We start from the raw sequence: 17,097 nt of genomic DNA on the forward strand, positions 1-17,097 counted from the left end.
GGTCTGTTAAGGTGCGGCGGCGACGGAGTTGGGTGCCCACCCCGATCGCCCTCAGGGACGTGAAGCACATGAACTCGCTTCCGCCTCCTGCTGCTGCCGCTGTAGAGGGTGGCCGGGACTCCGCGGTGAGCCGGCGGCGGAGCGGGGAAGGAGCCCGAGGGTCGGGTCCCGGGCCCTCCGGAGGGCGGTGCAGGGAGGGGGGGATGGGAATACGACGGACATAGTTCCGACAGTTACTGCCGCGCGCCGCCGTGCGCGCGCGCGTTGCGGCTGCGCCCCCCAGCGGCGGGGCCCGGGTGACTGAGGCGGGGGGTGCTTGCAGGGTGCCCGCCATGAGCCAGCCGGAGAGGAGGGGTCGCGGCTCCCTGGAGGTGAAGTTCGTGCCCGACGAGGAGGTCCTGAAGCACATTGCTGACCACGCAGGTACACCCAGCCCGGGGCAGCGCCCGGCCCAGCGCCGCCCGCTGCTCCCAGGGCTCTGGGAGAGGGGTCCGAGCATCCGCGGCGGCCCACCGGGAAGGGGACCCACCTCCAACACCCATGGCGGCTGAGCGCCTTGGCTGGGATGGAGGCAGGACGAGGCCCTTAACGTCATTCTCCTCCGACTGTCTCTTCCGTGCTTTGTTTCTGTCCCTGCCCTGGCACGTGGAACAGGGCAGCTGTGGCAGGTGCCCTTGGCTGTAGGTGGTGTGGGCATCAGCTCTCGATCCCAGCTTCCTGAACAGCAGTGTGTGGGTAACAGCCTGGGAGAGGGAGCACAAACGGGCAGGCTAACTTCCCAACCCCTGACGTGTTTAAGCACACACAGAGTCAAATTAGAAAAGGGTTCGAGGTGGTTGCTACAGGTGTGTTTTGTTGCAGTTTTGACTATTTTTGAGGTTTGGAACCTCTGTGGATGTGCTTAAAACTTGCCTGTATAAGACACAGAGCACTCTGATCTGATTTCACTGTTGGTCCTGCTTTGAGCTGGTCAGACAGTCTCCAGAGGTGTTTCAGCCTAAATTCTCCCATGCGTGTACTGACATCCTATAGGCCAGGTCTTTTCCACTTGCTGCCCTTTACTAGGGAATATAGGCGATGCCAAATACCATCCCTTTGCATGCAATTTGATACTTCTATCTGTGAGTCACTGTAATTTCTCCTAAACTGTGGAAGCTGGTGTGTGATGAAATAGGGGTCTTCTCCTCATTGACTCCAGGGGCCAGATATTGTGGTAAAGGAGGAACTAATGGCCGTGGGGCCAGCTGACTGCCAGGGTACAGACTAGCTATTCTTTTAGTGGGACATCTTTTCAGAGTTGTATTTGTTTAGTGATTTGCACAACAGGAACTTGGTCTCTGAATGGAGTAGCTGCATACTATTGCAATACAAATAATGAAATAGTAGGAGGCTAAAGCTTTTATTGCAATCCTAGGTATTAAAGTACAGAAGGACAAGACTCAACAGACAGTCAGTACGAAGAGATTTATGAAGAAGCTTGGGAATATTTCAGATGATGAAGCTCAGGAGATCATGGAAGAGAAGAACTATGTTTCTGTTCTTGGAATATGTGCCCAAGGTATTATCAGGGGAAAACCTAACACAGCTGTGACTTCAGGAGATTCTTTTGCAGTGTCAGGGTTGTACAATTTTGATGAAATTGTGTGAGGCCTAACCAGCTCTGGCTGTGCTTGTGGTAACAGGTAGAGGAGAGGATAATGATTCTAGGGGTTTATGGTGGTATTTATTTCATAGCAGCTGCAATATAAAGAGTCCTTTGAGCCAAATAGTAAAATGTTGCATTCCATCTTCTTTGCATTGGGAATATACCAGTGCTTTTTAAATAGCTACAAGTAACATTTCTTATCACAGATCCAATGGAAAATGGCTCAAATATAAGTGGTGGTGAAGTTTACTCATTCCAGACTCCCAAACGCTCCAGCAAAATGGCAGAGCTGGGTATGTTTTCCTCTTTGTTCTTTCGTTCTTACTTTGGTTATGGTCTTTTTTTAGTACTTTGCTAATGTGATTTGTCGGTTGCTTATTCAAAAGATATGTTTGCAATATTTCAGTAGCTTTTATCTGGCTCTGAATCAGTCTTCCTCAGAAACAAAAGCACAGGGCTAGGACAAAGTAAAGGTGTAGTGGGGATAAGAAATACAGATATTAAACAAATATATAAGAAAAAGTAAAGTTTCTTAATGCTGGGAGAAAGTCTGTGTGAAAGTGCCAAGGGATAGCAGGGGTTTTATTTGTGTAACTTAGAAGAATATGAGGATGACTAGTTACGTAGCAAAGAGTCAAAAAAAGGCAGTTAGCTTTCTGTGTCAGAGGATTTCTCCTACTCAGAGTATCTGAACATGCTTGCTATGCTAACTGTGGACTTAGGAGAAGCAAACAGAAAGTGGCAGTTCTGGAGAGGGTGTGCTGTTCTTCAAGTAAGATGCTTGAGCCTGCTGCCACTGTGTTTCTTCTCACTTGAAGAGTCTTCTTGTGCCCAGCACCACCTGAAATTCATTAGTCTTTAGCTGTCAGCTACTGACATACTGTACAGAGGATGATCCAAGGGAGGGGTCATCCTTCTGTATCACTATACAGAAACTGTTTTTCATACCTTTTTACTTCTCCTCTGGGCTTCTGCTGTGTCTTGGGAAGTTGTGTGTTTCTTATATCTCCTGCAGCAGGGTAGATTTCACTGGTGCTCCCTCTTGGAGTCATGACTAAGTTTGAAAACTGAGACAAGTCATACAACGGAAGGCTGATTTCCTTGAGGGACTGTTAGCAGGTTATGGGGGTCTTCCATATTCAGGTCAGTGATTCATCTTCAGCTTGTGCTGATAAGTAGTAGAAAGAGGGAAACGAAATACAAGAACCCACCTCCTGGGGAACTGGTGTGTTTGCTATGCCTGATGCTTTACTGTGTCCAATTGAGCAGTTTTAAAGGGCTAAGTGAGCATGACCAAACATTGCTCTGAGTTGAAGACATGTGGTCTCCCAGGGAGCAAAGCGTGCTCAGCCATTGCCTCAGCTATACTTGTAAAATTAATTAACTGAGGAGTTCACTCTTTGAAAAATCTTTGTTAAGGATTATATTCGCCATTAGGGTTAGAAAAAAAATGGAAGTATCTGGTGTGCTTCCTGAAATAGCTAGGAAATGAATACTTAGAGAGTGTTTCTGGTGTATGGCTCCATGGCTGACTAGCCAGAGCTAGGCATTTTGTACCTGACACGTGAAAGTTCTTCCCTTCTCCCTGTTTCCTACAGCCTCTGAATTAGCCCAGACACCAGGACAGAGTGTTGTATCTGCTCACTCTGAGTGCCCTGAGAAGACAGCTGAAGCCCCTCAAAGCAGCAGTAAGTCATGTGATGCTTTGGGGAACTGAAGCTGAGTGTGTGGGGTTATGTTTCTGTTTGGGTAGTGGAGTGGATGTTTGAGTGCCAGCTTCTGTCATGCTTGAGTATTCTAGTCAACATTGTGTACTGAACTGCTTGGTATGCATGGCCTCTGGCTCACCTGGGTGTCAGATCTTTTATTCTGTCCTGCTGGTGTAGCGAAAGCAGGAACTTCTCTTTCATCTGTTGCTGTGATGCTTAATGATTTCCTCTCAGAAATTTCAACAGAAATGCTTGCACCTGAGAGGGTTGTGAGCTGGGCTGATGTGTTGAGCACCAAATATGTAGGGTTGTGTGGGTGTTCATGTGTAAAATCACACTTTATTATATAATGTTCAAACGCCCAATGCTGTAGCAAGAAATACGGGTAGGAGAAGTCAGTGCAGGTCAACACTATCAAGAGCACAAGAGCATGTTCCTTTGTGCTCAGAAATGGAGTCTGATATGCTCAGGGAGAGAACGTTAGCTCATTTTTCAGCCTCTTCCCTCCAGCTGATGGCCTCTCAGAGCTGTGACAGAATTAAAAGATGCCTTCTGTGGTAATATTAACTGTCTTTGTTCTCTTCTTGCCTACCTGTGAGGAACTAGAGGCTTCCCTCATAGGAGTAACCACCTAGGGAACTGATACTCTTTTGCGGTGCACTTTTGGATAGTGGATGCCTGTTTTTCTAATGACTATATTATGCCACTGCTGAAAATATGCAGTACTATGAACAATGATGTTTCTTGCTTTGCAGAACGTTCAAGTTCAAACAAAGTGCATCAGAGGGTGAGTGATGACTCTACCTTGCTTGTTTTTTTTGGGGGGGGTTTGTTTGTTTGGTTTTTTTCACTTCTAAAACTTGAACTGCTCGATTACTGCGGTTCTGGAGAGAAAAGACCATGAAAAGTCTCATCCATAGTACTGATGTCTCTCCTGATTCAACCAGACAGGAGTAACTCAAGCGAGAACCAGAGATACCATCAATTAGGACTGTGGGATATAGAGTCAGTGGGCAAATAGTGGGTTTGACAGCTCAGTTAGCATGGGTGGACACTATTTCCTTGCATCACAGAAATTAGGATGTTAGACAGTCCCTTAATATGCAATAAAATTCACTGTTTTACAATTTCTCACCAAAGGAAGAAACGGCCATAATTGTAAGAAGTGCTGTTGGAACAGGAATTCAAGAGCTGTGGTGCTGTCCAGTTTCTTACTTTAGCATTGGTTTATAAAAAATAAATTGTGGTAATGGGGGGGGACGTAATTTGATGTTGTCTTTTGTGATGCTACAGAGAGATGCAGTCCAGAACTGCCAGTTGTGGTGGTTATAAAGAGAGTGCTGTGGAGCAGCTGGCTTTCTAAAATGGTATAACATCATACTAGAAATGTGTGCACTGCTTTTCTGGTATAAGGTCCCAGGATCAGATACGCCTGTAAGAGATGCTGTTTTGAGATTCCATGTTCACTCCTTGGTGATTTCACATCCACTCTGACAAGATTAACAAAAGTGTTTCCTAAGTATTGCAGACTTGATCTGGTGTCCAAGTCAGGCGTGTGCTTTACACATATGTAAAGAAGACATGCCACCTCAACTTGATGGGCCTAGGCAGCTTAGGTTCCCTTTGATGCACTTCTGGGCTTAGTATTCTGGGTGGTCTTTTGTCATTCTGGTAGTTGTTTTCATAGTGGACTTCCAAATAACTGAGTGACAGTGTAATGTGGAAGGTGACTGCTTTGAGGAGCCAAAGCATTTCCAGTTTGTAATTTCTTTGGTTTGACTCTTCCTGAAAGGCCAAGATTGGCATCTTCTTGGAGATTTCATGGTTTTCTACCCTCCATCTTGGGACATTAGTTGAAAGAATTAAGCACATTTTAGAACCTGATCCTGTCCCCCTCTAGCTCTGAATGGCAAAACAAGAACTTTACATACTACTGCTTCTGCTTTCCCAGTTTCTTAGTGCTGAAGTAGCTTGGAAATGTAACCTGATTCTACTCTTTGCTTGGCAGAGGGCTGTTTTGAGGAGGTATATGTTTCTTCTTCTAATGCATGTTTTTTATTTGTTGTTACAGAGTAAAAAGAAAGAATTTGTGTCTACCACACCTTACAGACTCAGAAAGAGGCTAGCAGGTAAAGATCAACCTTTGCAGTCAGCTCCCACAGTCAGTGAAGCACTGTATTCAGAGGAGAGTGTTTCTTCTGGTGTGCTTCTGCCTGTAGTAGCAGTCTGACTGAAGCAATCTGATTCATCCTGCAGAGAGTGTAGAAATGTCCTTAAGGATGTCTGTGTAGACCTTTTCCCTGCAACAGGTTGCTACTTAGATAAGGGGTGGAAAGGTTTCTTAGAAGCACCAAGTTGCTGAACTTCAGTAATGTGATCAAAAGAAACAAAATTCTCAGTAATCTAACCTATGCTGACAATTAAGTCTGGCACAATTGCTTGAACCAAGTCATAAAACTTCTTGATGATGGCTGGGACATTCATGGTAAAGTGTTTCCAGTAACTGGTTGGCTATATGTGCTCAGAATGAATGCAGAGGAGAGTTTAGTGTGTGGCGTTTCATGTTTTATTTCTTCTTTTGTGTTGAGAGACCAAGACTGAGCCAGATTCCATCTGTGCTCTTCAATCAACATTGCTAGCAGAGGTCTGTTACAAAACCTTTTTTGCAGAGCGTGACCCAGAAGATACTCAGCTTGCATGATTGGCATTTGGGAAAACTGATGTAGACATGCTAAGAGAAATAGGGAATTCTATTGTCCATTTTTAGTCACCTTTTGTGGTAGTATTATGTTTCTTAGTTGGTATTAAGAGGCAAGCTTTACTAAACAATAATCAGTGAGCCTAGAACTGGGAAAGAAATGGCTATATGTGCTTGCAGTCCTCTTAAGCATTGAGAATGCCTAGAGAATGTATGTAAGAGAGTGAGATGGTGCAGAATATGTTATGTGTAAGAGGTTGTTGATAGCTTTTAACCTTAAATTTATGCTTTAGCTCCAGATCCCTATTTAGAAAGTGAGAGTGAATATTCTGCTTCCTGCTCAGAGGAGGAAGATGAGGAAGACCAGAAAGAAGTCAGCGCTGCTTTATCAGATCAAAAGACCCCAACAAAAACTAGGGCTGCATCTACACCTCCTCCCAAAAACACCCTAGCCAAAAAAATTAAGGAGGTCAAGATGGTGAGTGTGCAGAAAATATACTCCTGAGTTAGCAAGTGTGAAGGGATATTTAGTGACTGGAAGCTGTCAGTGACCACACCTAACTATTGGGGAAGAACCGCTAGACTAATTTAAAATTAAACAATCTGGGTTGGCTTTTGCTGTACTTCTGAGCAATCACTGTTGGACAGGCATCATGTGACCCTGTGGTATAATCTGGGTTGTATCCTCAGCAACTCCAGAGGGAGAAGTTCTAAGATGTCCATGAACCAGAAGACCTTGTACTGAGAAAGGATGAAGAAATTGACTCCTGTAGTACCAAAAGAAGTACACATTATTTCCTGGCTTGGTGTTCAGCTTCATTGTCTGATTTCCTTCTAGCATCAGGGATCCCCACACCTCCTTAGAGTTATTGTTGTGTTCTGCTCTCAGAGTCTCTTTTCTGTCTTTGTCTTCAGGAAAGAACTGTCTGACTACGTTAGCTTTGGCAGAATGCTACTGTAGAAGCCATTTTTGTAAATATCTTCTGGCTTTCTATTTAGCCTTGCTCTATGTCTCATATTGGGCCATTTTCAGACATGTTTGTGGGTGCAAAGGGAGAGGGGTAACTTGATAGCAGGAGGAGTGTGGCTGATGTTGCTGTCCCTTTTTAGAACAACCTGGTGGAGGAATACTTTGAAGCTCACAGTAGTTCCAAAGTGCTCACTTCAGACCGAACACTGCAGAAGCTGCAGAAAAGAAGATTGAATCAGGTACACTTCACAGTGAATCACACAACTCTTGGAGCTTTTGATTTCTTTGATGAGATTTCCCTCATCAAAATTTCCTGATGTTGCTATTTTCACTTTATTTCTGCTGATTACATTCTCAGTGGTAATGCTGATTTAGGTAGCGTTTTAAACATTATGTCTCCTACTGCTGTTCTGAGCAGAGATAGTACCCAGTTGTTAGAACCTGAAACGGTAGGGAAGGTGGAAGGAGAAGGGACTATCAGGTGAGCAGATAGTTGAAAGCTGCAGTTACCAGAACAGGTTAAAGTGTGCATTTCTGTGTAGAGGAAATGGAGAGAGCCCTTTTCATCTGAGCATTACTGGGTCAAGCCACATGCAGGACTTGGGACAACTCTAAGTGTTGTCACCTAATGTGTGAAATGCACTTAGTCCCCTTCCAGTTCCTAGGAGACTGGAATGGTCTAATTGTTGTGACTGAATTACTTTTTTTTTTTTCCATATGCTATTTCTATAGGACAGTTCAAAGCACACAGTTACACCCTACAGAGACAGGTACACAAGGACAGATGCCAGGGAAGCATGTAAAATACTTGGAACTCTCATGTCTATGCTGTTTGCACCCATCTGGGTTTTAAAAGATGGCATGTATGCTGATCACCTGATGCCTGCTGTTGTCTGGAATTGTTACCCAGAGAAACATCTGGATTCTTAATGAGTACTTTCATAACAGCTCTGGAAGGAAATCAAGCCTTTCCATATTAAATCTAGTACTGGCTCCAAAGAAATTGAAGGTTTAGCAGTTCTGCCTCACAATGTTTTATGTTTGTCTGATAACATTGCAGCTGTCTTTGTGTTCTTTCCAGAGTGAGCTGTCTTCTGCTGCAAAGGAGTGGAAAGCAAAGCTGTTAAAATTGAAGATGGCCTGTGTAGATTTGATGACGTTTGTCATGCTGCTGTGCTGTTGAAACATCAACATCCCAGCATATCTTTAAAGCTGAATTAATCCTTTGATTCTTGATGCTTTTGAAATAATACTTATTCTACATTTAGCTGTCAGCTGCAAATTATTTCCTTTCTGCTGTATTTCTTTTTTAAGATGGTGTTTGTGAGAATTTTCTGGTAGTGACAACCACCTGAACCATTGTTAACACTGTTGATTGGAGCCCTTGCTCCTATGAGCAGGGTTGTGATGTTAGTATTTTCCTGGTACAGTGCTTGGTGCTGTGTGAGCTCTGAGTGTGTCCATTATTTCAGCAGTGGTTTTTCCATACTCAGCAGGAAAAGAGAAAACACAGTGCGATACCGGTTCTAGTCCTAGTCTGGCTGCCAGGCTGTCGTTTCCCATAATAAGGTTTCTTAATCTCTGCTTTGTTTCTCCACTAGCAAAACTGTTCTTAGAGGCGTCTTCATGGAAAAAAAAACATGAATTAAGTGCACTGTCAGTGAAAACTTATTTCGTTTTCTAGCTAGAGAGCGTACTAGAGTGGTATTTGTAAGGACTCCAGATATATGTCCTGTATTTTCTCAGCCTTGAATGACTGTCATCTTATCTCTTTCTCAACACAGCAAACACTGCAGGACCTTTTGGAAAAAGCTCCCCTTGCCTATGCTGCTGAAATTAAAGAGCTACACCAGCAACACGAATCTCTGTTTTCCAAGTGGATGCTGCAATTACAGTAAGTATCCAGTGAGAATCTCTGAAAAAGCCTAGTAAAAAGTCACTGCCAGTAAACTCACCCTCATATCAACAACATCCTGTGGATGAGTTAAGGAGCGACTTTTTTTCTTTGATTAATTGCTTAAATTTAAAATTAGGTGATATTATTCTAGTATAGTGTTTCCTGTAGACTACATCATATCTGGCTCTTTGAACTGAATGCCTGAAGTGAAATGAGGTTGCATTGTGCCTGATTAGTTTGTCTGTGCCTCTGTAAACCAAGCTAGAGAGCATTCACAAACAGGTAACATGAATGATGAGAAAAGTGTCCTTTGTGAACAATCAGCTTTGCCTAGAGCAACATAGTTGGTAGTGAGTAGCCCACCACCAATTTCTTCTGTATGTGGCTATCCCCAGTGATGTAGCAGTTACCTTTGAATACCTAATGATCTAGGCATGAAGAAAGCTTAATGTTATTGGAATCATTAGCAGTATAAATTTTATCTGGGTTTGTGTGTATCTTCAAGGGAAGGAGAAAAGAGTAAGTATCCAGGAAAGCGAATGAGGAACTACAGAGAGCTGTGAAATTCTGAAGCACCTTAGAGAAGGCAGACCATCAGCTCTGAAGTTAAATGCTGAGGCAGGAGCAGATGTTGGTGAGGAGAAAGCCCCTTGGAAGCTTTGCAAGGGAGTGGAGTATAAAGAAATTTCTGGTCCATGGGGAGTGACAGAGCACATGAAAAAGATACTAGTGATCTGGGCAAATGGTTAGAGATGTGTGTGGCAGGATAGAAGAAACAAATCCATAGATGATACTGAAGTCAGTGACAGTTACTGAACACCTTACCTTTGTCCAGTGCTATTTGAGTGACCTAGTCACTGTCTGATCAAGATGATGCTTTTCCTGCTTCTCAAAAATAAAAAAAGCTTTGTGATTCTCTATCACATTCTCTTTAAGCTTTCCTGCCTCTTTCTCTGTGGAACAATTAGGATAAGAAAGAGATATGAGAATAGTTTAATTTTACTTTGAAATTGTTCCTACAGAACAGAGTAGAAAACTATTATGAAGGATTGCTTTTTTTTCTTGTAATTGCTTGTAACCCATGATAAACATTTAATATAATCTCTGGTGAGGGGGTGAATGTGAATGCTGGTTACTCTTCGTTATCTGAAGTTGCAGATCTAGTCTCATGTTCTCGGACAATACCATTTTCTTCCATAGATATTTTGCTAAAGTTGTGGGCCTCCAGGCTGCTAAAATGCTGGTTTTACTAGAATGCATGTGCCACATTTCAGATTCCTTGCAGCTAAACTTTATTTGTCAGCTGTGAGCTGTAGGTAAGCCTGGATTTTATGAAATGTGAAATTTTTAGAGGCAAGATTGCAATGGATCATTTTGCTTAATGAATGTGTGAACATAAAAAGGGACTTGTACTTTTCTGATTCAGTGTATTTGTTCACTTTTCTGCAGCTTGGGTTTCAATATCGTGCTTTATGGACTGGGCTCAAAGCGTGATTTGTTAGAGAAGTTTCGTACCTCTGTGCTCCAGGATTCTGTTCACCTTGTGGTTAATGGATACTTCCCCAGCATCACTGTGAGATCTGTAAGTGTGGGAAAAGCTTATCTAATCATCCTGTGTCACAGATACCTCTAAAGTCTTTCAGTGTAAAGTGTTAAAGAAACTTGCTGCATCATATAGCAGCAGGCTCTTGAATGAAGAGCAGTTCCTATATCTCTGTTAAGAGTTTAAAGAAATTAGCCCGTGCATTTTCCAAGGAACTGCACTAACTCCTGTCATTAATAGATACTCATCGGTCTAAAGCTTTATTCTATGTCACTGTTTTGAAAAGTAGAAATTTTTGCTTGATGTTGACTGGGGGATTTGATGGTAAAAATCAGATTACTTCCCTCATGGCAGTCAAGGGCTCAGTTTCAGATTTTCTGCACTAAATCCTTCAGTGCCACAGCCCTTCAGAAGGGACTGCTATTTTCTTCTTCAGATTCTCAACTCCATCACAGAGGATGTACTGGACCATATAGGGACCTTCCACAGCCCCCTTGACCAACTTGAATTCATCATTAAAAGGTTTAAAGAAGGTAAAATGACTAACTTTATACATAAAAATGTCCAAGTCCACTTACTGTTAGGAGAGCCTGGACATTTTCTTTCCTCATAGTTTTCATATGTGCAGCTACAGTTTCTTAGTTTATTGTAGCTAGTGTACTTGCTTGTAATTCATGCCACATTTATGAAAACATACGTGCACCAGGAATATATGTGTACATGGTCCCAAGCTGTTTCCTCAGTCAGTGTTTCACACACTAAGTTCCCTAGAAAGGGAAAGAGGAAGGCACGAGCGTTCTAACAAGACAGAGGTTCCTTAACCCTTTGGCAAATTGAAATGCTCATCTGTCTTGCATTTAGCACAGTGCCTTTGTGCTTTATTTATGTGGTGTTTCTGTAGCCATGTATTTCCTGATGGGAGACAGTATTGGTAAACTCCAACTACATGAGGGAAGATGATTCTTAGTGGTTGCATGAAGACCCGATACAAACCTCACTGAAAACAGAACGAAGAACTCATAAACAATTTGGAATGACAGTTACTGACAGTTATCAAGTCCTTTGAGCTCCTCTGGAAGATCATGGCCTGAGGGTCTTTCCATAAATTTCGGTATAGGCTGACTTAAGGCTTAAATGTACATGGTTTAGTGGAGTGGACATTTAAATTTAATATATGCAAATAATGACTTTAAGATAAAATAAAGGACAGCAGTGTCAAACAAGCAGGCTAAAAATGGGTTCAAAAGCAAAATTAAACATGTAATGCCACACGGAATGCGTGCTGGATTCTTTTTGAATGTCCATTTTACTGCTTGTGTATACATACACAAATTGCCATGGAATTTTAATGGTACCTGGCACTGGTGTTCAAGTATTTACGTTCTGTTTTCCATCATTACCTTGCGAGTACTTCTGGTGGGACTAAATGAAAAAGAGACTGATTAGCAGTGGTACCCACCTGAATCTAAATAAATCAGTCTTGTGTAAGTACACTGTAACTAATCTAACTTGGGAGTCTAAGGAACCTTTGGTTTCCATTGGCAGCCAAATATGTATTCATTTGCACAAAAAAAAAATGGCTACTGTTACAGAATTGTTTCTGGACTCAGGAAATAGCTGTTCCCAGGTAGAAGTAAACAGCAACAAGCTAGCTGGAAATTTTAACATCTGCCATTTGCATTATCCAATCTATGTCTTTGTAACTTCATTTGAGGTCTCAGTGGGAAAGATTTCCAATGAAGTTACTATCCTTTGGATCCAACCCTAAACAGAAAATGCATTTTCATTATGTGAGGAGGAGCTTAAGGATCCTAGTCATGTAACTCAAAAGCAGCTGAACAAACTGTGGATTATATGAGAAAAGTTTAAACTGCAAAAAGAACTGTGATGCAGTGAATTGAGAAAAAGCCTTTTCAGTCTTCAGAAACACCAAGTGTGGGATAGAGGTTGAAGTCATCTGTACAAGGAAAGTGATTTGGAGTGATGAATGTGAAGCCTGATGGAATAGACTTTACTGTCTAGGCTGCACTGGGAATGGGAAACCAGTTTGTGTACTGTTTCTTTGATTGGTTCTCTGCTGTTTTTTCTGACCTTGCAGATTCATCTTTAGAGCTCTATGTCCTCGTTCATAACCTGGACAGCCAGATGTTGAGAGGAGAAAGAAGTCAGCAGATCCTTGCACAGTTATCGTCTGTGCCTAGCATTTACCTCATTGCCTCTATCGATCACATCAATGCTCCTCTCAGTGAGTCCAGTTGGGCGTGATGTAGCAAAGAGAGAAGAATCTGTTCAACTTCAGGATTGCTGAGCATGTTTCTTAAGTTCATGTATTACTGTTGATGTGCAAAATTGATCTGGTGATGTATGTATGTATGGTGGTAGCAGCTAGAAGGCCCAGGTGGGACTGTGGCTGTGCTGCACCAAAACTGTGTAAAGATACTGAGAACATTTCAGACTTACTGAAATGGAGATTGGATGTTATGTCTGTCATTGCATCTAAACAAAGTTATTTATCATCCAGAAATTCTTTGCAGGCTGCTGACTCTGGAAGGATTTACAGTGTATCTATGAAGCTGGTAGGAAAAAGGGATCTGTGCAAATGTTTTGTTGTAGAGAATTTGTCTTGCTTGAACTGCAAGTATCTGGGTGTACGTAGTGTGAATTCCACAAGCATACATTGTTTCCTCAAACCCTGCAGTAGAACTAAGTACATTTTAATATTGCTTGTTTAACACTTTAGAAAAGCTCAATCTCCCAATTCTGTCTGCTCTTTCTTTTCTTTTGGTCTAGTGTGGGATCAGGCAAAGTTAAGCCTCTATAACTGGCTTTGGTATGAAACAACCACATTTAGTCCATATGTTGAAGAAACGTCTTACGAGAACTCACTTTTAGTACAACAATCTGGATCTTTGGCTTTGAGCTCCCTAACACATGTCCTGCGCAGTCTCACTCTCAATGCCAGGTGAGACACTGTTATACCTCTTAGTAACACTTGTTGAGGATCTAGTCCTTACTAAGTTACTCTGGTCTACACCTAGCAGGAGGAAAGCCCTGTTTTTTGAACAACGTTCAAGATGAAGATGGTGGGACCTGGGTTCCAACTGACTGGTTACTTTAAATGAACAGCATTTGGGTAGCAAGCCTTTCCAGTGACAAGATTCACGCACAAAGTCCTGGTCATGGGGGAAAATTCAGTTAATATTTTCTAATGGTGGGGTGGTTTGGGTTGTGGGTTTCTTTTTGTTTTTCTCCCTTCTGATTTTCCCCTCTCCTCCTTTGACTTAGGGGGATATTCCGACTGCTTGCTCAGCACCAGCTGGAGAACAAGGACAACCCATCTTATCCAGGTACGTACCCACCTGTTCTCATCTGTTAGGGGTGTTACCATTGCCAGCTCAGTCACAGCGGCACTTGCTTTTGATATGCAGGTGACATCACTGGCAACCATTGCCTCAGTGAGACTCAGTGGCATAGCCTGTCTTTCTAGCGGTACTGTGTCTGAAAGCAAATCAATAGACTGGATGGTTCCTGTTGTGGTTTAACCCCAAACAACAAGTAAGCCCCACACAGCTGTTCACTCACTCCCTGTTCACCCCCACCCCGCAGTGGGATGGGGAAGAGAATCCAAAGGGTAAAAATGAAAAAACTCACAGGTTGAGATAAAGACAGTTTAATAGGTAGAGCAAAAGCTGCACACGCAAGCAAAGCCAAACAAGGAATTTATTCACCATCTCCCAGCAGCAGGTGGGGGCTCAGCCATCTCCAGGATGCCTAACAGTTACTTGGGAAGACAAACACCATCACTCTGAACATTCCCCCTTTCCTTCTTCTTCCCTCAGCTCTATCTGCTGAGCCTATGATGATTCCATACCATATGGTATGGAATATCCCTTTGGTCAGTTGGGGTCTGATGTCCCGGCTGTGTCCCCCCCCCATCCACCTCCCTGTGCCCCCCCAGTCACTCGCTGGTGGGTTGGGCTGAGAGGCAGATGAGGCCTTGGCTGTGTGTAATCCCTGCTCAGCAGTAGCTAAAACATCCCTGTGTTTTCAAAGCTGTTTCCAGCAGAAATCCAAAACATAACCCCATACTAACTACTGTGAAGAAAATTAACCCTATCCTAGAAAAAAACAGCACACCTCCTCTTACTGTTGTCTGCTTTGATGTTTAGACATGTCTGAGACCATTCATGTGGACTGTGGAGTTAAAAAATTAAAATAAAGGAAGAATATGAATTTGCATAACCAGCACTTAAAGGACAAGGGAAAGACAGGAAATTCTGTTCCCATGCTGCTCCTATCTAAGTGACTTCTGATGTGTTCTTGCTTTCTAGGATACATGTGGAATATTCTGTCACTGTCTCTAACAGGTGCTGCAGGGGATATGAATAACATGTTAATGGTAAAGAAATTTGGAAGTAAGATAGTGGAGTTGGAAATTAAGAGAAATTAACCAAGTTGGGAAGTGCATTTAAAGTGCTATTAAAATTCCATTAGGCAAACAGGGTGAATGTTAATTCAGCTATTTTCCATTAGTTATGAAATATTAGCTTGGCTATATACTTGAAAGAAGTGATGATGTTACCTTAGCCACTGTGGTCTAAGCCAAAACACAATTTGTAGGTGGAGGTAATAGGTGTTGTTAGACCTGCAAAAATCTGACAATCTTACCACTTCAGTTTCTTGTTCTCGCCTTTTTCTGTCTCCAGGCCTGTCTTTCCAAGACTTCTACCAGCAGTGTCGGGAGGCTTTCCTTGTGAACAGTGACCTGACACTCAGAGCACAGCTGACAGAATTCAGGGACCACAAGCTCATCCGAACCAAGCGGGTGAGTTGGGGAAAGAAGATAATTCTGGGTATTCAGCCACTTTAAACAACAAAGATGCTTACTTGCTACTAAGTATCCCTAAGGCACCACTCTGCACTGCACTGTGAGGCTGTTTTGTTTGAAGCACCTGGGAACTAGCAAAGGGCTGAAATTCTGTAATTGCAGCTCTTTCCATGCCTCTAATTTATCAACACCCTTTACATGGATAAGGGGCTGTAAAAATGCAGTGTGCTTTGGTTACTCAGCAACCTACAGGTCTCTTCTTCCTGAAGACCTCAAGTAACTGGAGCCTGCCAGTCTGCTTCCAACTGTTACCTGTATTTGCACAAGGGAAGAATGCAGGCTAGTCCTAACAATGAGGCAGTATAGCAGTACTAAGTATGACAAGTTGAGAAGCTGTGTAGTGTCAAACTAGTAGAGCCCACCAGATGATTTTTCATATACTGACTTTTCTCAGTATTTGTGCATTTCCAGAGTTGCTCTAGTGAAATATACCTGGTTTTTAACAACGTAGTCCTTCTGAATGCTGGCCAGTTCTCACCCAGACTGCAAATAAACATTGCAGTGCTATCTAGTGGCTTGCATTGCACTGTGCACTGATGTTAACAGAATGTGTATGCATGTCTGTTCTCAGGGAGCTGATGGTGTGGAATACTTATTAATTCCTGTAAATGACAGTACCTTGACCGACTTCTTAGAGAAAGAGGATGAAGATGTATAACGTCTCTCTATTCATAAAGCGTCTACGGCAATTGCTCTCAAGGGCTGCTGGAGGGGGGCCTATACTCAGATCTCTCCAACCCCAAGGCTGCTGGACTACTTAATGAAATGTAATAATTGTAATGAATCATGCTTCTTGTTCAACTACGTTGGGTAGTTTGGAATGATGACTTCTGTAAGCAAGGCATCTCTTGCTTTGTAGTTAGATCTGTCTGCTTCATCTCTTAGCTCAGATGATACCTTCTTCATGTCTGTGCAGCCAACCTTACAGCTAGAAAAACAAAATTGGTAGGATTGTGCCTTCTGCTCTCTACCTCACCAGACGTGAGGGTTTGATTGGAGCAGTTTACTTGGGAAGTGCAAATCACTAGATGGTCAGAGCTTTAGTTAGTGCTAGTGGTGTAGCTTTTCTCAACTGAGTGCTTTCCAGTACTCCGTTACCAGTTAGACAAGACTAGCTTCCAGTATATGAAGAAGCCAAGATTTAGAATGCTAAGAGACCTGCCTCAACTGCATGAGGAAAGGAGAAACTAATGGGTGTGGGACACTGTGGGTAACTTATTAAAATCTGGCAATAGAACGGAAGGACTTGGCCCAAACCCAAATCCTTTTATAAGAAGATTTAGATAATCAGAATTGTTACAGACTCATGTCATTGCCAGTTGGTGAGGCTGAGAGGATCCAGTTCCTTTCATCTTCTTCATGGGTTGCAATCCAGGAATATGAAGAGGCTGTAAAGTTTTTTTGTTTATATTTGAAAAACTTGATTATATATATGTATTTTTTTATATCAGGAGTGTCCACTGATCCTGGAGGAGGCCTTAAATGCCACTTATAAGCTCTCCCTTTTTTTAAGCTCTTAGAGGTTGGGAGACTGCTGAAGTTTGACAGCTTTTCTTCACTTTTTTTCTCAGGTATGTGGGAGTAAACCCTATAGTTCCATCAACTGTAGTCTGCCAGCCAGACTTCAGGGACTCTGTCTAATATTTGGTAGCTGTGTTACAGCTCAATGTTGTAATAGTTGAAATCAATTGAATAAAGTATTTCATTTATTTTAATTAGCTTGTCTTGTCTTCCACAATCTTTTTAT

General features: G+C 42.6%; 1 protein-coding gene across 6 annotated transcripts in view; it reads left to right on the forward strand.

Moving 5' to 3' along the window:
* Window positions 1-17,097, forward strand: part of ORC2 (origin recognition complex subunit 2) — a 22,318-nt gene continuing 5,221 nt past the window's right edge. For 3 of the 6 annotated variants that reach the window (XR_006164533.1, XR_006164536.1, XR_006164534.1), the window contains exons 1-17: window positions 1-125; window positions 323-423; window positions 1,415-1,558; window positions 1,852-1,938; window positions 3,244-3,333; window positions 4,110-4,141; window positions 5,426-5,483; window positions 6,346-6,530; window positions 7,163-7,261; window positions 8,807-8,916; window positions 10,369-10,501; window positions 10,899-10,995; window positions 12,561-12,707; window positions 13,253-13,424; window positions 13,748-13,809; window positions 15,169-15,287; window positions 15,922-16,921. Coding sequence is in view for 1 of the 6 variants with exons in the window: in XM_042783992.1 (XP_042639926.1) it covers window positions 333-423; window positions 1,415-1,558; window positions 1,852-1,938; window positions 3,244-3,333; window positions 4,110-4,141; window positions 5,426-5,483; window positions 6,346-6,530; window positions 7,163-7,261; window positions 8,807-8,916; window positions 10,369-10,501; window positions 10,899-10,995; window positions 12,561-12,707; window positions 13,253-13,424; window positions 13,748-13,809; window positions 15,169-15,287; window positions 15,922-16,008 (1,713 nt within the window). In the remaining 5 variants the exon portion in view is untranslated. Of the gene's footprint in view, window positions 126-322; window positions 424-1,414; window positions 1,559-1,851; window positions 1,939-3,243; window positions 3,334-4,109; window positions 4,142-5,425; window positions 5,484-6,345; window positions 6,531-7,162; window positions 7,262-8,806; window positions 8,917-10,368; window positions 10,502-10,898; window positions 10,996-12,560; window positions 12,708-13,252; window positions 13,425-13,747; window positions 13,810-15,168; window positions 15,288-15,921; window positions 17,066-17,097 lie in introns of those variants that run through there. The other 3 variants (XR_006164535.1, XR_006164537.1, XM_042783992.1) reach the window with 3 other exon arrangements.

Source organism: Tyto alba, unplaced genomic scaffold (assembly GCF_018691265.1).
Source record: "Tyto alba isolate M040663 unplaced genomic scaffold, T.alba_DEE_v4.0 Super-Scaffold_7, whole genome shotgun sequence".
NCBI classification, from domain to species: Eukaryota; Metazoa; Chordata; class Aves; order Strigiformes; family Tytonidae; genus Tyto; species Tyto alba.